The sequence below is a fragment of the Pongo pygmaeus genome, chromosome 21 (genome assembly GCF_028885625.2).
Source record: "Pongo pygmaeus isolate AG05252 chromosome 21, NHGRI_mPonPyg2-v2.0_pri, whole genome shotgun sequence".
In the NCBI taxonomy this organism is placed as follows: Eukaryota; Metazoa; Chordata; class Mammalia; order Primates; family Hominidae; genus Pongo; species Pongo pygmaeus.
The window spans coordinates 7657353-7683528 of NC_072394.2; the positions used below are offsets into that span (position 1 = coordinate 7657353).

The following is a 26176-nucleotide window of genomic DNA, read 5'->3' on the forward strand; positions in this document are numbered from 1 at the left end:
CCTATTGCAATGCTTTTGTTTTTGAAATATCAAGTCCAGCTTCATTTTCTGGTTCAGTTAAAATGCTGTGGGAAGCTTCTCTGGGACTAGAGGACATTGACCTTTGGAAGGCGTTGGCTGCTCCTGAAGAAAGCTCCTGGCTGTTTAAAGGAATGGGGTGGAGTGGAAATACACTCAGACAGGAAACCTCGCAGGTGGGGAGAAGAAGAGGGCCATGCCCAAAAGCAAGTCAGTTCATTCACTGATCAGATCTTTAATTCTAAGTAGGTCTCCAAACTCAATTGGCCCTCTCAGAAACATGTAGGTTACTGATCTTGTGTATCAGATCTGGGTTAATGTTTATGTCATGCACAAAGAAATAACTCTGAGTACTTTGAAAAAAAAAAAAAAACTAGCCCTTCCTTTTTGCAGGGGAGTTGCGAGTACTTAATTTACACAATTTCTATTTAGCATGAAGATTATTCCCTAGAAGGAAGTCTTTTCTGACCCCACAGAATATATTAGAATCCCTGTATCTTGCCCTCAAAGTATTTATCTCAGTGAAGAGCCAGCTGTCCATTTCTACATAGGTACAAATTCTGAATCCCTGAGTCAGGAGGCAGAGAGGTTAGACAGGATGAAGTATTTTCTGACCTTCTCTTAGGTGGCCATGACAATGCATCTTCATGTGGCATGGGCTGGGAAGCCATGGGCTGTTTTTTCAAGCCAACGCCAAGTTCCCTGTGACTAAAGGACACTCCTACTATATATAGTCTGGCAACCAGCTGTCCCTAATTTCCATATCATGGGCCAGGGTTTTTGTCACCACTGGTGTTTTGGAGGGAAGCTAGGTATGACCAAATTCACTCTGAAGTCACTGTCTAGGGGAGTGGGTGAGGTCCGAGGCTGACCAGAGTTCAAGTCACGCACCTTTCTGGGCCTGATTCTCCTCATGGGCTGAGTGGGTGTTTGAGCTCTAAAACAGCAGTCCCTGATCTTTTTGGCACCAGGGACTGCTTTTGAGGAAGACAATTTTTCCACCAAAAGCCAGGTGAGGTGAAGGGGTATAGTTTCAGGATGAAACTGTTCCACCTCAGATCATTAGGCATTAGATTCTCATAAGGATCACAAAACCTAGACCCCTCACATGCGCAGTTTACAATAGGGTTTGCACTCCTATGAGAATCTCATGCCACTGCTGATCTGACAGGAAGTGGAGCTCGGAGCTCAGATGGTAATGCTTGCTCACCCGCTGCTCACCTCCTGCTGTGTGGCCTGGTTCCTAACAGACCACAGACTGGTACCTGTCTGCAGCCCAGGGCTTGGGGACCCCTGCTCTGTGATTGTTGTGGCCCCTCTAGCCCTGGTGCCCTGTGAATCTTGTGGTTCCAAATCTGAAATTAATTTTAATTTTATAGACAGAATACTTTGGTTTTTGTCTCCTTCTCTCCAAAACCAACTGCTACTTTATTTTGGGTAAGATTCCTCATAAAACCTAAAATTATAATTCTCTTCAGAGTCCAGAAATATTACTTACACACCTACTTCTCTCTTTTCTCATGATAGGATAAGTTTATAGATTATTATTTCAAATAAGACTTTTAAAATTATAAATAGAGAAACACAACATTTGGGGATATAGAATAATTCACAAAGCAGTAAACAGTCTGAAAAAAATGTATTGAATCGAAGAAGAAATAGTTTGAGAATGAGTTTTCTAGAATTATATAATCTTGTGGCCTCAAAAATATGTCCCTTTCCCTGTGAGAAAGACATATAAAGAGTATAATTGACTATCAGAAACTTGGAGCTTTAAATCATAACAAAACCTACATCACAGCTACTTAAAGAAAATGCATTCAAGGTGAGACTTTTAAATGTAGAATTGCCCAACCATCCTTCAAATTCAGACAGTATATGCTTATGAACATTCTTTCCTACAAAAAAAAGTATACTATTTCCCCAAGAAATGATGCTGTTGTCACCAAGGACCAAAGGATAAAGTGACAGAATGGTCTGTGGCTTGGGTGTAGCCATCTGCCATCAAAACCTGCCTATTCTTCATATTATCTTCTGCAATGAACCAGTGCAGAGAATGAGTGGGCAAAGCGGTAGCATACGGTCATCCACAAAGGCACTCCCCATGGTCTCCTCGTTCCTTGAGGAAATCAGCTTCATTTAATAAGGGAAAGGAGAGCCAAGTGCTCCAAGAGCATAGGCGGGAGAATGAGAAGGCTCACTCCCAATTATTCAGTGACCCCTCATTACCTGCAGGATAAAGGATGAGCTCCTCCTGCAAATGCTTCGGGTGCTCAAGGTTCCCACTGTCTGTGCCCAGCTGACATTGCAGCCTCACCCACACTGTAGGGAGTCATTAGGGGATGGGGTCGGAGAGGTAACCAGAAGCTATATGAGTCAGGATGTTGAATCAGGAGTGAGGTGGGAGCCATTATAAGTTCTGAGCAAAGAGTGACAGCGTATGCGTTATATTTTATTCTTATTAATTCTTCCCAAATGCACTCCACAATCCCAGCATACAAACCCACTCCCCTGAGAACTCCCCAAGCATCCCTGCCCCATAACAATCTCATTCTGCCTTGGTGCCCATCTCCAAGGACTCTCCTACATAAAGCTTCCCTGATTCCTCCAACAAGGTAGGACTCTCGCTCCTACTGTAATCCCACGAATGTCCAAAGTGCTTGGCTTAGACCACAGTTACCATTATTGCATTTTCTGCCTTGGATTAACTTTCTTCCCGTTTGCTCTAAGAACACTCACAGGAGAATCTTGAGGCTGCAGCATTCATCCTAAGAAAACCTTGCCATGAACTATTAATATCTCACTTGTATTATTTTCGCATTGCTCCAATATATCAACTTTGAAAACAAAAGACATCACTCTATTTATAGCATTCTGGTTTTAGTAATGGTATTTCCACTTACATAATATAGTAACTCTCTAGCTCATGGAAAATGTCAAATCCTAGAAAACGTAGCATTCCTAAGTGTGATGTTAGCATCATTCTTTAACAGTTGTTAGCCAAAAATTCATTTGATGAATCTGATTTTTCCTAAATAGATTATTCTGATGCAGATGATTTTGATGTTAGTTCTATTTAGAACTAACTCCAAGAACAGTTTTTATGTTTTATTTTCACATTGAAAATCAGTCAGATTTGCTTCAGCCTCAAAGAGCATGTTTATGTAAAATCAAATGAGCGCCGGCAATGAGCTATACTTTTTTTTCTAAACGGGAAGAGGGAACTATTAAGAGTCAAATGATGACATTAGACATGTGTTGCTTTAAGCCTCAGCTAGATTGCAGATCCCTTTAGTCATGGATTACACTTTATATAGCAACTCAGTGTTCTTACCTCAGCTGTGAGAGAGGCCCGCTGCCTCCACGAACTGCTCTGATTAGTTTCCATGGGCCATGTAACAGCCAGCCACTCCTGAGTAGCAGTTTTGCCAGCAGGTCCAACAGTTCAAGTTCATCCCCACTTCTAAAAACACAGTGAGTGATATATTCATGTTCAAAAAAGTTGAAAACACATGATCATCTCAACCATTTTTTTCCAACGAAACTGCTTTGGACATAAGACACCTGTGTTACCCTTAGAGAAACTGCAGGGAGGTGTTGTCTCCACTTGCTTTCGGGCTTGTATTGCACTGACATCGTTGTTACCCCTATTCATCACATGTTTTCATTCCCCCACTAAAAGGCATATTCTTTAGCTTTACAGATTTACTTCCCTCAGCTACTGACCTTTGCTCAAAATATATCTGTAGATGTGTTATTTCCACAGCTCTTCCAGGTCTTCTTCCCTGCTTCAATCGTAAGTGAAATCCAGAAAGCAAAGAACCAGAGATAACGTTCTACCTCTGTTCTAACAGGATTTTGTGCCACTGTATCAAGACTTTGAAAATTTTTATACACGAAACCTTTACATGCGAATCAGAGACAACTGGAACCGGCCCATCTGCAGTGCCCCAGGGCCTCTGTTCGATGTGATGGAGAGGGTGTCGGATGACTATAACTGGACGTTTAGGTGAGAGAGCCACTTGGAGGGGCTTGGTGAAAAGAAAAACCTTTCAAGGAAATCCTAGCGTGGCCACTAGATAACAAATCGAAAAAAAACAAGGCATGGAAGCCATTGGTTTTATATCATTTATGCCTAATGCCAGGGGAGGAAGGCACAGTTAAGTAATTAAGCAGCTGCCAGAGTGGTTTTTTGTACTGTAATTAACCTAAGACCTGTATCAGAAGGTGCAGGACACACCAAGCCAGCCAGGAAGACCCCTTTCAACTTTACTGACAAATTCTACTCTCTTACTTATAGCTGAATGAGACAGTGATGACCATGGTTCTTGTTCCGTTAGAAGGCTCTTGCTGGAATTTAAACCAGATCATGAGTGTCAGAAATAAGTGCCCAAGGAAAATCAGGGCTAAGTAACAATCCATGGGTCAAGATATCTTTCTCCAATGCTCTGCCCAACTTCATCATGGGTGTACCTTTCTCTTAGGGAAAACCATTTTTTGGTAACAACTTTGTTGATGCATAATAGATGTACATTATTTTGGAGTACATGTAATAATTTAATACATTCATATAAATTGTAAAGATCAAATCAGTGTACTTGGGGCATCCATCATCTTAAATATTTGTCTTTTTTTATGCCAGAATCATTTAAATTATTTTCTTCTAGCTATTTTGAAATGGACCATACATTATTTTATAAACCACAGTCACCCTACTGATCTGAGTTTTATTTCTTCTATCAAACCATATCTTTGTACCTGTTAGCCAATTTCTCTTTATCTCCCCCTCCTCCCTACCTTTTCTAGCCTCTGGTAACAACCAATCTACTCTCACTTCATGAGATCTGCCTTTTTAGCTCCCACGTTATAGGTAAAAAAAAAAAATGTGATATTTGACTTCTGTGCCTTGCTTATTTCACTTAATATAAAGGCCTCTAGTTCCATCCAAATTGCTTCAAATGACAAGGTTTTCTTTATTTTTCTTTCTTTATGCTGACAACAGTGCAAGTTAATAAGAAAGAAAATATATGATTTGGGCCAGACCTAAGCCCTCTCCAGCACTAGGATAATTTTTTTTTTTACATTTGAGAAAATAAAACTTTATTAAATCAAATGAATGGGCATGTCTGTTTCCTAAGAAAGACAATGATAATGAACTTGGTGGAAGGAATAAGTGGGTAGGAGTTTGTTGACTTTACTTTTAGCCTCACGGTAGTTGGTAGAGCATCAGGGAATGAGTAGCATTTTTTTTAATGTGACTGCTTATCTGCTTGTTCATTGCTGCAGCTTCAGTTCTGAGCTGATGCCTGAACTGCCAGCAGTATCCATTATTCCAGACACGGTCCAAAGAGGGCAGCCAGCCTGCACTGGTCCTTTAGCTGTATCAAAATTGGCCCCAACTCAGTTTGGGGAAAGTTCCTTCAACTTCTCTTTTTCCTTTTCTTTAATAAATTCTTTTTAGGACCGTCCTGTTTGTTGGTTCCCAGAGATGCATTCTTTATCTTGGATCATCCAGGGAGGTGTGGCACCTGAGTGGATGTTCCCAGCTCCTGGTATATCCTGATGGCCAATGAATATCAGAGATTGTCCTGTCTCCATCCAGTCAAGCTCTGGAGCTGTGGCAGGTCCGAGTTGGAGGGCTGCTGTGAGCTGGAAGCTACTTGGCTGTTCATCCTTTTCCAGCTTCCAGGGACTAAAGTGCCTGGCACTGGCTAAGGGGGTCTGGATCCTCCGAGGGAAACCAACCTCTAAGACAGACTGAACCACCTCCTGCCAGCTCTCTTCCACCTCACGGATCTGAGTTGCCATCTGCTTGGTCACCTCATCCTCTTTTTCTTCATAGGAACCCAAGTCTTCCACCAGGGATTTTTTGAATCGTGCATAATCCTGGGGAGAGGATTATGTGCTCATTTACATGTTTCCCCACAGGTTTACTGGAAGAGTCATCAAAGATGTCATCAACATGGGCTCCTATAACTTCCTTGGTCTTGCAGCCAAGTACGATGAGTCTATGAGGACAATAAAGGATGTTTTAGAGGTGTATGGCACAGGTGTGGCCAGCACCAGGCATGAAATGGGTATGTACATTCACTGTTTTGAAATTTTTTGCTGTTAGGTCTCAGATTCCTTGTGTCTGTCTCTCAAATCTAGATCATATTTGGACTGTGTCCCTTAAAAAGGTGTTATAAAATGCAGAAAGAAAAAAGGAGATATTTTGGGAAATTTCAAGCATTAGGCTGTTGCCAGGCAGTTTATTAATTGCATGTTTCAATTCTCCAGAATAGACAAAAATGGATCTTTCCTGCCCATATTATCTAAAATAGCAACACTGTGCCTCCTCTAGCTGGTCCTTTTCTGCCCTTTCTTCCACTTTTCTTAATGATGTTCATCACTGATTAAAATGATCTTGCATTTGTATTTGTTTATGGCCTGTCTCTGCTCCGAAAACATAAGCTTTGTGAGAAGAGGGATTGGACTTGTGGAATGTTGCACTGAACAAATGAATGAATGGACCAGGTGAAGCAGACGAGCAGCCTGCCTCTTTATTTTCCTTTTAGCGAAAATGTTTTTCTCTTACTCAAAGGAGTAACGTCTGTGAGAAGGAAACCCACTCATCTTCAATTCAGGAAGAAAGAATAATGCAAGCTTGTTCTTATAGAGTGCTTTTCAATTCTTGGCATGAGGATAGAGAGACGGAGAGTGTTCATTTATTAAAAAAAAAAAAACACACACACACACCTGTGTAGGCAACCCAGGTGGTGTTAGTCTCATCTTCTGGGGTAAGAATCTGAGATCATGGCACCTAAGTGATGTACTCAAGGAAGTTAAATAACCAACCTAATTCCCAGTCTACCTCAGCTTTTTTTACTACAGCCCTTCTCCCTCCCAGTGACACAGGCAAGGTTCACCAGGTCAGTTAGGTCTGTCTAAGAATTGGAGGCAAATGTGATTAAAAAGGGATTTACTATCATATTAATGAATTATGAACCACATGTCCCTCTTAGGTCACCAGTTAGTAGAGAGTTTTAGAAACTATTTAATTATTAAGACTTGTGCAACAAATAATTCATATTGAACAAAGTAGGTACCTTTTTAATCCTGACATTCATTGGCTAAAGCTCTAGAGTTAATAGTGGGTGCACAGATTTCTTAAGAAAAACATCTTCCTTATCTTCATTTTCAGGCATAAGGGCTGGAGATGTTAACAGGGTGGAGATGAAAATGGGAGGCTTTACTCCACTTAGAAGGACTGGGTCACCTGTGATGCCCCATTTGGAGATGGGGCAGAGACTGGAGGAGTACCCCCAGCCATAAGGAGCACAGGGTCAGTAACCATTTGAGATATTTCCTCTGGTGCTGGTGACACCCAATACCAGGGTTGTTAATGACCAGGCAGAAGACACATTCCTGATAACAACCCCCCAATTCAGTGAGACAGTACGCTTCCTACACAGGCGATAGAGGCTGAAGGAAAGCTGCTTGATACAGGCAGTGGTTCACTTACAAGGGAAGCCAGATATGGAACATGGGTCCCCGACTCCATAGGTTTAGCAAACCCTAAGAAACTAGGCAGAAATGAAGGTCCCATTTGGGACTTTCACTCAGCCCAAGTTCTTTCTCCACCTACTCACCCTTCTGAATCGCCCAGTTTTTAATATTTCTCCATTTCATTTAGCTCTCCATGTCAAGTTCTAAGAAAAGGACTTTTACATTTTTCGAGTAAATAGTGAAAGACTCAAAGAGAAGCCACCGTCCCTAATTTCAGGCAAATAGAATGACTGAAACATGAATATAAGCAGCCAGTCAGGAAATGAATAAATAAAGAGAGGATATTTAAAGTATTCTGCAACATTAACAATAATCTTAACATGGCATGCAAGAATTAGCAGTAGCGTGATTCTGAAAGCCATTTATTCTAATGAACACAGGTAACTTCTGGAAAACATATCCTAAGAGAATATTTAACAGTACAAATGGGTTAACAATGAAAATTGGAAAGCTAGAAGTTCAACAATTTTTAGTAACCAAAATAGCTTCTTGAGAACCTACAAGTTTATGAACATTTGATCACTAAAAAATAACTCCTCAGAGCTTCTAAAAATAGTTTTCAATGTTCCAGGGCAAAAAGGAAAATAAAATCCATGTAACAGAAGAAGAAAGATAGAAAAGGAAATAACAAGGAATCACTTAAAACATAGATGACAGATATTATTTTGACAAAAAAAAATGTACCTAGAACAGATTTGTCTATTAAAAGAAAAAGACTGAGATTTGGCCAAAAACCTAAGCTCAACTATGTGCTGTAGTTTAAAAATATACGATATTAAGTTAAAATTATTTCAAAGGGTGAAAAATAGAAAGATAGGTCCCACCAGGTACCTAGTGCCCACCTCCCTGCTGCAACCACCAAAGGGGCTCAAAAGGGAGGTCATGTCAGTAGAAGGAGCAGCAAAGGAGGAGCCCAGGAGGCAGGTTCCTGGAGGAAGATTGTTTGCAAAACCTGCACCTGTAAATGTTAAAACTGAGCCCAAAAATACAGCTGGAAATGATGTATTTCCAGACACATCTGTACAGAAGTGCAAATGCTATTTTTAAGATGTGAAATGATGTACTACTGCTTATTTTAGAGTACAACTAAAAAATAGTGGAATACAAAATTAAGGGAGACTTTGACTCCTTTATGGGTCAATTTACATTCCACATAAATGAAGCAACAAAAAACAAAAAAAGATATGCTAATAGGAGACTATAAGGTGTCTCCCACAGTTGACAACCATCGAGCCAGCATAACCTTGATCTCCAAATCTGACAAACATGCATTTAATAAAGGGAAAACTATAAATTATTACTTTATATATTTTATATATAAAATATTAATAATATTATTACTTCTAAAGTAATAAAGAAGCCAAAAATAAATAAATAAATGATATAGAAGACATTAACAATGTAATCGTTAATGATTGTTAATTTAATAGTTATCTATTGAATGCTAAACCTTAAAACATATTACCACTACACTTCACCTTTTTAAATCCTCATTGAATTTTCATAAAAATCTACTATATATTATGCCACAAAGAAAACCACATGAAATTCTAAAAAGTAGAACCTACATAAGTCACATTCTTGAATCCTGTGAATAAAGCTAAAAATTAATAAGAAACTAACAAGTGTGAGATTATGGGAAGCAGCTAGTTGTGTACATAGAGGAAAATGTAAGTCTTACTTTACTAAGCAGGAAAGATGAAAGCTAGTAAACTGGGCAACCAACATAGCAAGGGATAAAAGAGGAGCAAAAGTATTGAATTATTAAAGTTAAAAACAGAAACTTAGGAATTTGAAATAGTAATTTCTATTGAGCCGAACTATCTGTACTTTTTTTTTAAACAGTTAGAGTTTCATTCTGTTACCCAAGCTGGAATGCAGTGGTATAATCACAGCTCACTGTAACCTCAAACTGTTGGCCTCTAGTGATCCTCCTGCCTCAGCCCCCAAAATGCTGGGATTATAAGAAGGAGCCACCACCCCAAGCCCAACATTTTTAATAAGTCACTGGAGGTGATTCTGATAAGCAGCCACAGTTGACAATGATTGAGCTAGCGTAACCTTGATCTCCAAACCTAACAAACATGCATTTAATAAACTGAAAAGAATACATTACTATTACTTTATATATTTTATATATCAAATATAAATAATATTATTACTTATAAAAGTATTATATGTTTTTGTAAGTAATATATAATATATATTTTATAAATATGTAAAAAGAAAATATAAATATAAATATTTTATAAGTAATAATATTATACATATTATATATAAAAATTGGCATTAAGACTAACAGTACATTCAAATAACAGAATAACATAATCAAGTAATTCTATTCAGGGATCAAAATAATAGTTCAATAAGGAGATAATTTAAAATATTGAAATAGCTAAGAAGTAAACTGATTATCTTCATAGATGCTGCTAAGCATTTATAAAGTTCGTTATCCATTTCTCTAAAATTTTAAATAGAATATAAACAAGAAATCCCTGAATAGAATAAAAAATATCGATCTCAAAGAGACTGTACTATGATTCTTGGTTAAATACTAGAAGTATTTATTTTAAAGTCAAGAAAAAGATGAAGATGCCTGTTTTACTATCATTTTTAATAAGCTTTGCAAGTACTAAACAATATAATTAATTATTCATTCTCTAAGTTAATGAATATTTGTTGAAAGATTATTGTGCAACAGAATAAGAAGTATATACATTACAAAGGAAGAGGTAAAATAGCCATTATTTGTAGATAAGTTTATTGTTCACCTTCCGGGTTTCAAGCTGTGACCTATGGAGGGTAAGTGAGACTTGTGGAGGGGCTGTTCTTGGGGCTACCAGAGAGAGAGGGAATTGAGCAAGTAGGACAGTGAGCCCATCCCTCCACTCAAAACAGAGTTTTGGTCCATTTTCCTCCACTTTACATATTTAAGTAATCAAAAATTTATTAGATATAAAAAGATTCAATAAAGAACAATTTTTTAATTCATACAGTAAAGTTAATAATCAACTATAAACAGTAAGAGATATATTAGGGAAATAATATTACTACTAACTATAACCAAAAATAGCAAACACCTAGGGAATAAACTTATTTTGAAAATGTTTGGAACCTATTGAAAGAAAACTACAAAACTTTTATAAAAGACTTAACAGAAGACATTTATAAAAAAAGACGGAGATACCATATCCTTGAAGGGGAAAATTCAGTATTGTAATTATATTAATTCTTCCCCAAACAAATATGTAAATTGAACACAAGCTCAATAGGCAGGGTAGAGGTGGGTGGGTAGAAACTAAAAGCTTGGAAACAGATGCAACATTGCACTCTCATTTGTATATGATAAGAAGAGTATTTCAAATCAGGTGAGAGAAGGATCAATGATTTCATGATTAGTGTTATAACTGGTTGGTCATATAAGGGAAGAAGTTATATTCCCACCTCACATATTACATGTAGGTAAATTACACCTAGATAAATTGCAAATACATTTGAGATTGACATGGAAAAAACAAAAACCACCACCACCACCACCAAAAACGCTTTCAAAATAAATGAGTGAATGAATAAATGAATTGATGAAAAATGTCAAATGAGTAAAATAAAACTACCAAGACAATTCAAATATGAAATGCACTTGTGTGTGTTCCCAGAGAGGACCCTGTTAGGAATGTCAGACTGTAGTTTCCTTGATGTGCGCAATGCTTCTTTTCTAGTTTGTCGCTTATGACCAAACCCTGCTCAGTTCTACAACCTGTGTTGGCCTCCCATCTTTTCCAGGTGAATTCACCTCATCCTGGCAGAATGCCCTCTGTGTGGGAGGGGTCTTGCAAGCTGACTCAGTGCCACAGGGGCCACCCTGGTCGTGGAAAATGGGCAGGCACTCTTCCCTGTTGGAGGTGAGGCAGCCTGCTCCCAACCCAACCACCTGCCACAGCTGTTTGCCCTTCAGGCTTCTCAAGCCTGATTCTGACAGTAGTCTATTTTGTCCTAATACCCCAGGGAACCAGAGAAAACACCTGCAGAAACCTGAAGGGAAAAGATTCAGCAAAGTGAAACATTTAAACTTCTGTACATAGAAAACAAGGTTAACAAAGGTAAAAGTCAAAGAACACAACTGGAAAAGTTATTCCCAATATATATGACAACATGTTAATATTCTTAACACTTAAAGACGCTCACGAACCAACAAAAAAAAGAATATCCCAATTTAAGAAGTAGGATACGTTTTTGATAAGGTTCAAAACAGGCAAAACTTGGCCAGGTGCAGTGGCTCTCGCCTGTAATCCCGACACTTTGGGAGGCCTAGGCAGGCAGATCACGAGGTCAAGAGATCAAGACCATCCTGGCCAACATGGTGAAACCCCATCTCTACTAAAAATACAAAAATTAGCTGGATGTGGTGGCATGCGCCTATACTCCCAGCTACTTGGAAGGCTGAGGCAGGAAAATCGCTTGAACCCAGGAGTCAGAGGTTGCAGTGAGCCGAGATTACGCCACTGTACTCCAGCATCACGACCTAATGAAAATCCGTCTCCAAAAAAAAAAACAAAAATAAACAGGCAAAACTGCACAGCCAGGATAGTGTGACATTTCTCAACCCTTTTGTCATTATCACATCACCCCAAAGAATGATTAAGACATTGAGATATCCTTTTTCCCTAATTGACAAAAGTTAAAAAAAAAAAAAATACCCCGTAGTTTCAAAGGAGTGAAGAAAAGAGCACTCTCATATACCATTGACAGAGTAAATTAAAGAGCAACTTGAAAAGGTATCAAACGCAGCCATTTAACTTTGTAACTCTATTTTGAGCAATTTTGTCTTTAAAAAATAAGTATTTAAACTTGAATAAAGTATTTAAATAAGTATGTTCAAGAATAATCATTGCAGTGAGACTAATAATGATAAAGTTAGGGAAACAAGTATGTTTCTAACATTCAGAAATTGATTAAATGTATTTTGTGGATCTGTTTAGCATAATATTATTTAGTCATTTGAAATTATAATGAAGTTCTTTAGCACCATGGTCAAGAACAAAAGCTCTGGGATTAAGTTGCTTGAACTCAAATCCTAGTTCCTCCTGTCAACCTAAAGAAAGAAACTGAAGCAAAATTAATATAGAGAGTTTATCTGGGCCGAAGTTGAGGACAGCTTCCCAGGACACACTTCCAAGTTCCTTGGGAAGTGCTCCCTCCTGCCTTTGCCACAAGCAAGTTTTTAAAGGCAAAGAGGAACAAGGAGTGGGCTGATGCAAACTTACCTGATGGCAATTGTCACTGATATACAGAAATAACATTGGTTAATAACTGGCTATACATTGCTGAACTATAGGTTATGAACTATAGGATGTCCAGCATATTGTTCTTAATCATTAGAGAATTTGTAAAGCCCTCCTCCCAACCATTTATCTTCCTAACAAATTATCTGCTATCATTTAATTTAAATTATCAAGGCTCTTCCTGTGTTTCTTTCTCAAAGATTTGTAGCTAGGTCGAAAATGTAGTTTTGTTAACCTGAGCTTTTGAAGAAGGGACCAGCCTGAATATGCAATATGCCTAAAGTATATTTTAAATAATATATTCTTATGGCCTTTTAAGTTGCCTTAAGAACGAGCAGTTTCTAAAAAATTGCTACCAAGTAGAGATCTTAACTTTCTTTTAAAAAGAAATTTTAATTAACATATTTTTATGTAAATCAACGTAACAAACACATTTTCAAGCAGTGGATTTGATTAAATTAGCAATGAACATCCCCACTCCAATTAGTTAATAGACACCACAAAACGTTTCTTCATGAATAGTGCCAATTCCTCTCAAACAAAATTATTATAGATTCCGATTAATTAGATTTTATTGCATTTCTCTCAAGCCTCTTAATTTTCTTTTAAGAGTATGTTTCAGGAGAATGTGACTCTCAGAGGAATTGTTTGGGAGGAGAAAAATGAAAGCGTATCTTGGTTTCTTAAAGCCTTTTGGCAATTTCCTGAGACCTAGTAGAGTTCTGACAACGTAATTGCCCTTCTCCTGACCGTGATAGGAATTATAGCACAGCTCAATTTCAACTAGCAGGCATATTTTTGCAAGCGTAGAATTTAGTCCTATAGGTTTAACAAAGCCAAGCACAATTCAACAAGATATGACAGTAATTTTATATAAGTGTAATACTTGCCAGCAAAGTGATATCTGGGATGATCAAACAATGTTGAAACTCATAGAATTTCAGAATTTGTAGATCTACCACCTTCCATCTTCCCACATAAATACCATAGGATGAGACACATGAAGCCCCAGAGATTTTTAATGACTCTCCAATCAATGTTTCCACAGTCTGTAGGTTGAGAAGACTAGACATCAGTTCTCTTGAGTCCCACTGGAGAGCCATTTTGTACTGCCCCATACTGCTCATAGCAAAAACTGGAAACCATCAAGATCAGAGGTCACTAAACCAATACAGCTGCCCCCTGTTTTTGTACAGTATTAAATAATTGGAATAATAAAAATAAGAATAAGACTTTGTGACACGTGAATATTATACGAAGTTCAAATTTCAGTGTCCATAAAGATTTGTTGGATCACAGCCACACCCATTATTTTGTGTATTGTCTATGACTGCTTTCACTTTACAATAGCAGAGTTGAATAGTTGCAACAACAACCATATGGCCTGCAAAGCCCAAACCATTTATTCTCTAGATCTCTATCAAAAGTTTGCTGATCTAGACAAGTACTTGACATCACAAGGATTTGGAGAAAATAAATCCTCTAGATTTATAGCAGTGAGCCACATTTCCAAATCTCAGTTCACATCAGCCAAACACCAAGCTCCTTCCTTTAGACTAAAAAACTCTTATTAGAGCCAAATACTTTAAGAATACAAACTTCATTGACATCGGCATCTGTGTATATAAAGAATACAAACTTCACTGACATCGGCACCTGTGTATATCTTTTAAGGCCAGTGATATCAACTTGAAGAAGACCAAGGACATCATCAATATCTGCCCCTAATGTCTCATATCCAGGTGATTATCTTTGGGAAGAGGAGCATTGAGGGTGGCAAAAGAACCATGTGACAGAAATGTAATACCAATCCATTTATTCTGTACTCTTCCTGATAATGCAAAAGAGTTAGATCTGGTAGTACAATGGAAGTCATATCTGATCATCTTGACACCTGTGTTTCTTCTCATAGACAGGACATAACCTAAATATGTGACCTGACTTTTCACCTAGTGTTAAGTAGCCCAGGGTTGAAAAGATTTAAGTTGCAGGGTCCAGGAGTTTATCCAGACTTTCCCTATTTTTCATCTACCTATTTTATGTTTCTATTATCATCCTTCAGGGTAAAGATGTGTATATTCCTCTGAACTATTCACCAGCCTGGAGCCCGTATATAATTTGAGTTTATTTTAGTGAGCCAAGAAGGAGCAGAATAAACTCTTCTAATGAAGAGCTAGAACTAAAAGACCACATAGGGGCCTATGTATTAATCTTCATCAAAGGTACAATATACAGCCTCTCATCTTATCATATACTACTTCCACACTTAATTCTCTGCCATTTAGTCAAAGTAAAATACAGAAGGAGTAATGAAATCATGGAACTGAGGTTCAGCAGTAATGAAACCACAGAACTGAGGTTCAGCAAGGTCCCTAGAGTTTAGTCTAACTTACTTTTATGAAAGCTCATGCCAAAGTCCAGAAAGTCTCAATAACTTTCCCAAGGTCACATAGTTAATGAATGGAAAGGCCACGTGTATCACAAACTCAAGAGTGCAAGAATTATTCAAGTTCCTTTTTTTATTACCAAGTTAATGTTGGCCCCAATTCCCAATCTGGATTTCTATTTTTAGTCCATATTGAGGCTCCCATTCTTCAAGACGGAGCAAAGCTTTTAGATTATTATGCAGCTCCCAGCATCAGGGCTGTCTCCTGGTCCTTGGTCCCACAACCACACTGGTCAACACTGTTGGCCCACTGTTTAAATACAAGCCCTGTGGTCCAGCAACCTAGTGTCTCTGTCCTATGCTGGAGGCTGAGGAGTCTATGTTGAGGATAGAGACTCCAGTATCTAGCGTTCAAGCCACGTTCATGCAACTTGCAACTGTCCCCAGGCAGCTACCATCAAGAGATACGAATGGATCCGTTGACCCCAGTCTTGATCAAATCCTCTTTACCCTCTCTGCTTCACATACCTTGATTCCTCTCCTTTGAGTACTCCTAATGGTATCCCTTCAATTTGTGTAAGCTTCTATAAAGACTGGAAGGAAATAATTCCTGCTTTGGACCCTGTATCATGAACCTCTCTACAAACAAAAGACTAAACCAAACCTGGTTACTTACTAAACATGGAAGGAGGGGAATAAAAAGTTTTTAAGGAGAACATACATACATTAATATTCCAATGAATTGTCCTATGATGTTTATAACAACAAAACTTTATATATTTAAGAACATACAGATGCTTAGCACCCCTTGGGCTAACAGCTGCCAAAATTTCCTGCTTTGGAAAAAGCCGTGGAATTGTGATGAAGTGTTTCATCTCTGGAGTCAGACATGCTAATTTGAATCTTGGCTCTAAACTTACGAACTGCATGACCATGGAACCTCCAAGGGGTCTTGAGGGTAAACTAAATTCTCAAGGTTTTTTTTTTCCTCATCTATAAAAGGAAGATAATAATAGTACCAACCTCAAAAACTTGGATGACAATTGAGATAAGGCTTAAAATATTTCAGTATATTAGGTTGGCACATTGTTAAGCAGATGGTCTGCATTTATCAGTTCTGTCTCCTTTAAGTAGCATCATGTTCGTACCTGTTTCCTCACTAGTAAAATAAGGATACAGTTGCTTACTTCATAGAATGTGTGTAGGTGTGAGGATTAGAGAGGATATAGAGTATGAGGATTAAATTAAGCAATCATGGTAATTGGTGAACACTCATTACACATTATTTATAAAAATAAATAAAACTTTACAAAAAGAAAATTGAGACCAGGGGATGAGAGAGAAGTTATTATTCTGTCTACTTAGAAAATCTTCTCTCATCAGAATTGTTTGATGTGAAAGACCATCATAATTATATATCTGTACCCCACTTAAGGTTTTTATTTACATCTGATCTAATATTTGCTAATGCTTCAACCTGCCAAAAAGCAGGTTGATTTGTGGTTTGTTTAAAATGAAGGCCTGAGTAAGTGGGCAGTTGAAAGTTATTTCCACCATTTTTCCAGACTTCACCATGATGGAGGGTCTTTAACCCAGCAGCAGTGGCGTATGCTCAGGGTAACTGTATGACCTAGAACCATTTCAGATACTACATCTGGCTTCTTCCACACTATCTCGGAATACTGGCCAGAAAAACAAAGTCACTCAAGAAGCAATATTGCTCCATAACCTCCATTAGACTGGACGGAAGTGGATCAAAGAGGTCAGCAGAGTACCCCAAATGCTTTTGAAGCATGAACTCCAAGATGGAATTCTTTAAGCAGAATGTGAATGCTGACTTTAATGCAAGAATTACCGGTTCAAGCAAAGTGGCACAGATGTGAACTCATAGTTCTGACTCACAGTGTGAATGGCAAGATGGGACAGCTGGCAGGTCCCCATAATAAACCGCCTGCTCTTAGGCCAGGTCTAAGGAACAGTTTATGAACAGGACGTTCTGGACCAAAAGTGGCTACAGTTACAATTTGGAAAATAGTCTTCACGTGGGCTACAAAAGAAGAATTGGTAGTTGTGAAACAGGCTTGCTAGTAACACCCACACTCTTTGTTATTAACCAATGTCAATATGTAGGCCAGTAATCTCTGACTAAAAAGTACGAACCAGTCAGTATCAATAAAAATTCAGTAGACATGCATACAGTCCATAGATAGAATATTGGTACTTTATCTTGAATCTAATTTTTGATTTGACTGATGGCAGCAAATGTGGCACTTAGCACATGAAAATACCACTTAGAGAGCTGACAAGAGGATACTTCCAGTTTGTGTTTATTACTGTATTCATAAGACAGGTTTTGAGTATAACACTGGATAAATGGACCACCAGGACAAAAATAAGATTCATTTTATGCATAACATAGCAATTTGGAGATCCACTGTCAATAGCCAATCTATGGTTGTTATTGACTTTCAGAGACTAAAATGTCACAGAGAAACAGAAAAAAAAATCGTGGATTTATTTATACCTTCAGCTAGCATTATAACTATGCTTTCTTAGGAGTTAAAAAATGCCAACATTTATATACCAAAGACAAAATGTTGTATACCAAATGTTGTATACCAAAATGTTAAATACCAAAGACAAAATGTTGTACTTGATTTCCAGAATTACCTAAGTACTTGGACCACGAACTGCAAGTTGACAACTTTACTCAATCAGGGTATGGCCTGAATTAATGTTTGTAGAAAGCAAAGCTGCTAGTGACTACTTTATTTCCCCAAGCTCTTCCTACATTTTTATTTTTTGAATATGAAGGGCAGGAAGAGAAAAGCAGCCCTTGATTAAAAGGAAGATTTTTCATTATTCCTTTAAAAACCCACCTCACCCTAGACCAGTCCAATCTGACTTTCAAAGGCATGGCTTCCTGAAGTAGAAGTGGTGAAAGATCCTCAGCCATCCTGGGAATCTTTCAGGTTTGTTAATAAAATCTGAGCTATGAACACTAAACAGAGAAATTCCATGGTAATGGAGTTTGGGGATTATTGTTGTCTATATAAATGAAGGTAAGCCCCTGGATGCAAAACTGCTCTTAACTTGTAACTCAGCTGTGAGACATCTGGTCATAGAAATTGGTCTTGCATATAGGAGCTAAAAATCACTTTGCTAACCATGTGCCCACTGGAAATCCTGAAAAAGGACTGTGTCTGGGGACCTCAGACCTCAGATGGACACCTGCATTTCCTTTTTCCTCTCTTTTCCCTTGTATTCTTTTTCTTTTTTTCTTTCTTTTCTTTTCTTTTTTTTTTTTCTAATGAGATCTTGCTTTGTCACCCAGGCTGGCATGCAGTGGTGTGATCATAGCTCACTTCAGCCTCAACCTCCTAAGCTCAATCCTCTCACCTCAGCCTCCCAAATAGCTGGGACTATAGGTGTGTACCACCATGCCCAGCTACTTTACTTTTTATTTATTTTTTAGAGATGGGGTTCTCACTGTATTGGCCAGGCTGGTCTCAGACTCCTGACTTCAAGTAATCCTCCTGCCTTGGCCTCCCAAAGTGCTGGGATTATAGGCATGAGCCACTGTGCCTAGCCTCCTCCCTGTCTTTAAGCCAGGTCTAATGGAAAGGATCTTGTAGGGAGCAATTTCTCAGAATGGTCTTAGACATACCCACTTCTCATGAGTTGGCTGGCTGTTTTATTGCGTGACAACACATCCCATATCATCCTAACAACTTTTAGTGATGCAGTTGTTGTAGATACACTCCTGAGATAGCAGGTTTTGGAAAGATTAAGGGTGGAGAAAGACACACGGAGATGCATCATGAACTGTTCATGCACTTCTGGGTGACTGGGCCAGTTGTCACCTGACCCTCTGGGCAGGAAAGGGGAAATATATCAAGTTGGCAAAGTGTGGGCACCCTGTGTCTTTACTAGAAGACTTCTCTAGGAATCAGTGTCTTCAAGCTGGTATTCACTGGCTAGTCACCTTGTTGCCTAGGCATTGAATGGTCTTTTGGTCTTCTTCCCTGTGCCATCTCCTACTCTAAGCTCAGCCCTGTCTTCATGATTCATCAAAAGACCCCATATAACTCTACAAGTACCTACTATGTGTCAGCACTGTGCTAGACACTGTGGTTGCCAAGACAAACATCTATGACACCATCATAGAATGTCTGACACTATGGCCATCTATGATACTATTGTCAGTATCTATGGAAGTCATGGGATCTCACACACAGTATCTGAACCCCAAGGACTCTTTCTGTACTAGAGAAGATTGCCCTGGGAACATTCTCAGTTCAACTTAATAAGTGCTATAATCGTCATATGATAAATGTCATTCAATCTCGGAAGAGAAAAATGCCCAGTTTTCCCTGGGGAAGCTGAGAAAGGCATCAGAGGAAAGATGAAGGGCAAAAAATGGTTTTATGTGGAGGAAATAGTACGTGCAACATCGGGAAGGCCTAAAATGGCATTTTTCTCAATCCCTCTGCAAACTTTCAGGAAAGGTAGCCAGAGTCCACACAGCTGGTAATGGAAGAGCTAAAGCCAGAACCTAGTCTCCTCATGCCCAGGCTGTTGGCCTGTTCACTATCTGTTCTTGGAACCATTCCCATTGGGAAGAAGCCTCTTTTTTTTTTTTAATTTTAATGATACTTAGTTTATTTTTACTTTTTTTATTTTATTATTATTATACTTTAAGTTTTAGGGTACACGTGCACAATGTGCAGGTTAGTTACATTATGTATACATGTGCCATGCTGGTGTGCCGCACCCATTAACTCATCATTTAGCATTAGGTATATCTCCTAAAGCTATCCCTCCCCCCTCCCCTCACCCCACAACAGTCCCTAGAGTGTGATGTTCCCCTTCCTGTGTCCATGTGTTCTCATTGTTCAATTCACACCTATGAGTGAGAATATGCGGTGTTTGGTTTTTTGTTCTTGTGATAGTTTACTGAGAATGATGATTTCCAATTTCATCCATGTCCCTACAAAGGACATGAACTCATCATTTTTTATGGCTGCATAGTATTCCATGGTGTATATGTGCCACATTTTCTTAATCCAGTCTATCATTGTTGGACATTTGGGTTGGTTCCAAGTCTTTGCTATTGTGAATAGTGCCGCAATAAACATAAGTGTGCATGTGTCTTTATAGCAGCATGATTTATAGTCCTTTGGGTATATACCTAGTAATGGGATGGCTGGGTCAAATGGTATTTCTAGTTCTAGATCCCTGAGGAATCACCACACTGACTTCCACAAGGGTTGAACTAGTTTACAGTCCCACCAACAGTGTAAAAGTGTTCCTATTTCTCCACACCCTCTCCAGCACCTGTTGTTTCCTGACTTTTTAATGATTGATATTCTAACTGGTGTGAGATGGTATCTCATTGTGGTTTTGATTTGCATTTCTCTGATGGCCAGTGATGGTGAGCATTTTTTCATGTGTTTTTTGGCTGCATAAATGTCTTCTTTTGAGAAGTGTCTGTTCATGTCCTTTGCCCACTTTTTGATGGGGTTGTTTGTTTTTTTCTTGTAAATTTGTTTGAGGTCATTGTAGATTCTGGATATTAGCCCGTATCATTTGCCAGATACGCGTTTACCTAAAAGAGGCTTCTTCCCTCTTTTAGGTAAACGCGTATCTGGCAAATGATATGCCCATGTTTTATTCCCAAATATCAGTTTCTCTTTCTGTTCCATAATATATCTTTGATAATACAAAGTTTGAAATTACAATGTAAACTTTTAACATTGCACCAAATCTTGAGTCAGATTGACTACTAGAACACTTGTTTTTTTGTTGTTGTTGTTGTTTGTTTTTGTTTTTGTTTTTGTTTTTGTTTTTTGAGACGGAGTCTTGCTCTGTCGCCCAGGCTGCAGTGCAGTGGCACGATCTCAACTCACTGCAAGCTCCGCCTCCCATGTTCACATCATTCTCCTGCCTCAGCCTCCCGAGTAGCTGGGACTACAGGTGCCCGCCACCACTCCCGGCTAATTTTTTGTATTTTTAGTTTCACCGTGTTAGCCAGGATGGTCTTGATCTCCTGACCTCGTGATCTGCCCTCCTTGGCCTCCCAAAGTGCTGGGATTACAGGCTTGAGCCACCGTGCCTGGCCTTTGTTTTTGTTTTAAGATGAAGTCTCGCTCTGTCGCCCAGGGTGGAGTGCAGTGGCACGATCTCAGCTCACCACAACCTCTGCCTCCCGAGTTCAAGCGATTCTCCTGCCTCAGCCTCCCAAGTAGTTGGGATTATAGGCACCCGCCACTGCACCCGGCTAATTTTTTTTTTTTTTTTTGTATTTTTTGTAGAGATGGGGTTTCACCATGTTGGCCAGGCTGGTCTTGAACTCCTGACCTTAGGTAATCCGCCCGCCTCAGTTTCCCAAAGTGCTGGGATTACAGGCATGGGCCACCATGCCCGGCCTAGAACACTTGTTTTACTATGCCTTCTAATAACTTTGGGGATAAACAAATTCTAGTTTGAAAAGCAAGGCCCCTCAGTGTGACCTCTCATGAAGGGCAAAAATCACCAAGTGCCTCTTCAACATGAAATGCAATATAAATCTTAGAACTGACCATTCAATACCTTCTTACCATTTTAGCACAGTAAGAAAATTAATTTACCGATTTAAGTAAATTCTTATATCATACTCTGTATAGTAAACTATGTTGATCCTTAGGCAGAAGAAAGTATGTTTATAGCGGTCCTAAACATGCTAACAATGCTTCCATAACTTAAATCTGAGCAACAGCTCCTACGTTCTATGTGTGCAAATTACAGCATCTCTCCACTTGTACATTTATCTGTTATGTTATATCATTTAGAAAGCACTGCTCAATAAAAACATGAGGCAAGACGCATGTGTAATTTTAAATTTTCTAATAGCCATATTTAATAAGTAATAAAACAGGTAAAATCAATTTAATTATACATTTTCTTTAACACAGTATATGCAGACTATTGCCATTTAAATGTGTAATCACTATAAAAAAATATTGGGCCAGGTGCAGTGGCTCACGCCTGTAATCCCAGCACTTTGGGAGGCCAAGGCGGGTGGATTGACTGAGCTCAGGAGTTCGAGACCAGCCTGCGCAACACGGTGAAACCTCGTCTCTACTGAAATACAAAAAATTAGCCGGGGATGGGGGCATGCACCCGTAGTCCCAGCTACTCAGGAGGCTGAGGCAGGAGAATTGATTGAACCTGGAAGTCCGAGGTGGCAGTGAATCGAGATCACACCACTGCACTCCAGCCTGGATGACAGAGCGAGACTCTATCTCAAAAAAAAAAAAAAAAAAATCAATGTGCTATTTTACTTTTTGTCATTGTACTATGGCTTCAGAAAATGGTACATATTTTACACATACAGCACATCTTCATAAAGACATTAAATTTCCAATAATTAATATGAAATGTAATGCTATCAAAAAATAAATTTGCAATTGGTGAAATGCAGTTTACTGTGCTTTAGCTTCACATTTTAAGTTACTTAAAATAAAATAAAATTTGAAATTCAGTTTCTCAATTGCACTAACCACACGTAGCTGGTGGCTACCATATTGGACTCTGCAGACCTAGGAGTTCAAGTGACAGCAAACAGAAAATACAGGGAGCATCAACATTTGCTGTAGCAAAGCATGAGGGGATTATGTTTAAGAAGGGATCAAAGGGCAAGCATGTAAGAGATTGTAAAGAGGTAAAAACTAAACTTTGGAGTTAAACTAGATTATCTCTGTTGCTTTTTATTGGTAACCTCTTAAGCCTCAGTTTTCTTATCTGTGAAGTAAAAATACCTGCACTATTGGGCTTCTAAGATTAAATGAGAGAACCTAAATAGTGAGCTTAACACAGTATCTAGTACATTGCAAAGGTTCAATAAATTATAACTAGTTTTATTGGTATCTATGGAAATCATGGGATCTGTTTTGCATTTAGGTGTGGGGAAACTCTGATGGGGTTATAATTTAATTAATTACTTGTGAGATGTAGAGTAAAAAGAGAGAAGAATTGTGGGGTTTTTTGTAAATTATATTTCATTTATGGCATGGTGAAAAGTGCACCAGTCATAAGTATACAGCTCAATGAATCTCCACAAAGCAAACATACCTATGTAACAAATGCAGAAATAGAACATTCAGAGAATCTAAAAACCATCCTCATGCTCCTAACAAAAGTAACTACTATCCTGACTTCTAACACTATAGATTTGTTTTGTCTGGTTGCATATTTTATGTAAATGAAATCATACAGCCTGTACTTTTTTAGATGTCTGACTTTTTTCACTCAAGAACAGATTTGCGAGATTTATCCACAATGTTGTGTGGAGCAGTAGTTCATTCTTTCTCATTGCTGTATTGAATTCCACTATATAAATACCCCACATTTTTCCATTCTACAATATTGTATTTTTCCATTCTACAATAGTTGAACATTTGGGCTGTTTCTAGATTAGGGCAATGGCAAATCTTCCTGCTACAAGCACTCTTGTATAGGTCTTTTGGTGATGTGTATGTACTGGAATTTGAGTTTTCAATCTTGGCCTTGTGGAAAAGAGAAGGCTCACTCCTCATGTAATTTTATGTTCAGGCACCTTGGATAAGCACAAGGAGTTGGAGGACCTTGTGGCTAAGTTCCTGAATGTGGAAGCAGCTATGGTCTTTGGGATGGGATTCGCAACTAACTCAATGAATATCCCGGCATTAGTTGGAAAGGTGAGAATAGTTAACATAATTGTCTTCTACTGTATTACTCCTAAGAACTGTAACTCTGAGTAGGTCCTTGTTAGAAGCATGGCTGAGATGGGCACAGTGGTTCACGCCTGTAATCCTAGCACTTTGGGAGTTCAAGGTGGGCAGATCACGAGGTCAAGGGATCTAGACCATCCTGGCCAACATGGTGAAATCCCATCTCTACTAAAAATAAAAAAGTTACCTGGGCATGGTGGCACGCACCTGTAGTCCCAGCTACTTGGGAGGCTGAGGCAAGAGAATTGCTTGAACCCAGGAAGTGGAGGTTGCAACGAGCCGAGATCGGGCCACTGCACTCTAGCCTGGTGACAGAGTATGACTCTGTCTCAAAAAAAAAAAAAAAAAAAAAAAGAAGTATGGCTGAGAAGATTCTTTTCTTAGGAGAAACACTGATTGGATATTGGTATTTTTGAATAAGTATGCCAGCTTAGTCCAGCAAATCTTACCAAGATATTGCTGATTATATAATTGCGGCCCTAGACATGGGTCAGAATTCATCTTCAATGACAGTTTAACAAAGCAATCATAATTTTGGGCTCCTGAGTTCCCATCTGCAACTTCTCAGAGCTAATATTTATTAAGCATTTATTTGAACAAAATATTTGTCCTACATTACTCATTTATTTTTTCATTCAATAAACCAATTATTGAGAATCTACTATGTCCTCATATAAGGGAAGATAGAAGACATACAAAGATGAGCAAGACCTATATATTTTAAATTTATGTAGTTTAGAGTCTAATGGGGGAAACAATATACTGAATAAAATAGGACAAATACCATAGAAAAGGCATGCCCATATACGAGGAAGGACAGAGAGCTGCCCAAAACCCTTCCTGAGAAGGTCTGCAATGTCTGTGCAAAAATGGTGAGAGGAGAACAGAATTTTAACAGATAAATAAGTTGAATTATTTAGGACACGAAGAGGGAACAGCATGTGTAAAATACATACGTTTGGAGGAACCAGAATACAGAATGGTGGTCAAAGAAAAGACCAGAGATGAAAGCAGGTGCCAAATGGCAATGAGCCATATAATGACAATCATGCCAGTGTTTGAAATTGTTCCTCAGAAAAAAATGGGAAGTTGGCTGGTTCATTGCAAGTAAGCAAGTACATTAATCAAATTTATGCCTTTGAAAATGTGTCTCATCACAACTACATGCAATGTATGGTCTTAGACTAGATTTCGCATCAAACAATATCAAACGAATGATAATGTCTATAAAAAGCTTTAAGACATCATTAGAAAAGTTGGGGAAATTTAAATTTGAACTGTCTATGAAATGATAGTATTGTCAAAGCATTGAAGTTCTTGGATGTGATCATTGAATCGTGATTTTTATAGGAGAATGTCCTGTTCTTAGGAAAGGTGAGGTAGAGGCTTATAAATAACTCCTAAATGTTCCACCAGAAAAATTACAAATATGCATATATCTAGGGTACAATTATATGGGAATTTTTGTGGCTTTTGCCTCAAAAAAACTCAAAACATGCTGTGTGTGAAACTACAGAAATATAATGGAGTATTCAAAGATTCTGGAAGACCACAAAAGACAAAGGTCCACCATAATTTGCCTGCATTTTTGGTATGCTTAAGAAGTTTTACAATTTAGAAATGTTTACTTTAAAAAGAAGAATAATTTTACAAAGAGTAATTTACAAGCAGTAAGTTAGACTGACTTTATCCACATACCTCAGACTGAACTGCCATCCATACTTCTCCGAATTCAAAGTTTTTGACTGTAAAACTGAAGTTTTTGCATACATGGGATGTTAATACAGTGGAAAATAAGCATCAGAAGTAAGAGCTTGAATTGTCCTGCACAAAAGACCCTTGCCTTTCAGGAGGAATAACTAAAACTGTTCCAAATAATCTCTCATGGAAGTGCCCCTACAAGTTCATAACCCACCCAAAAATCTACCAATCTTCCTGTCAGAGATCAACACTTTAGGCTCTACCTGGTGCTTAAAAAAGATCTTGGATGAACTTCTCTACTGAAAACTATATGCAAATGTTGCAGTGAACATGTAATCTCTTAAAACAATTCCCATCTCCATCAGCTAACTGCTATACATGATTTTGTCCATATAGACACCAGGTTAAACTCTTGGCCTTTTAAAATTAAAGTGAGTTTTAGAAATTGTGTTATAGGTTTTAGAATGTCTTCCTGTCCCCACAAGTTGTTT

General features: G+C 38.4%; 1 protein-coding gene and 1 pseudogene across 1 annotated transcript in view; one reads left to right on the top strand and one right to left on the bottom strand.

Annotated features, from left to right (window-relative positions):
* The window catches only part of SPTLC3 (serine palmitoyltransferase long chain base subunit 3), a 226325-nt gene that overhangs the window by 117997 nt on the left and 82152 nt on the right, over positions 1–26176 (top strand). Inside the window, exons 8-10 of the mRNA XM_054467406.2 lie at positions 3873–4027; positions 5947–6095; positions 23827–23951. Of these exons, the coding sequence (XP_054323381.1) occupies positions 3873–4027; positions 5947–6095; positions 23827–23951 (429 nt within the window). The remainder of the gene's footprint in view (positions 1–3872; positions 4028–5946; positions 6096–23826; positions 23952–26176) is intronic.
* On the bottom strand, positions 5225–5910 carry LOC129022120 (centrosomal AT-AC splicing factor-like; annotated as a pseudogene).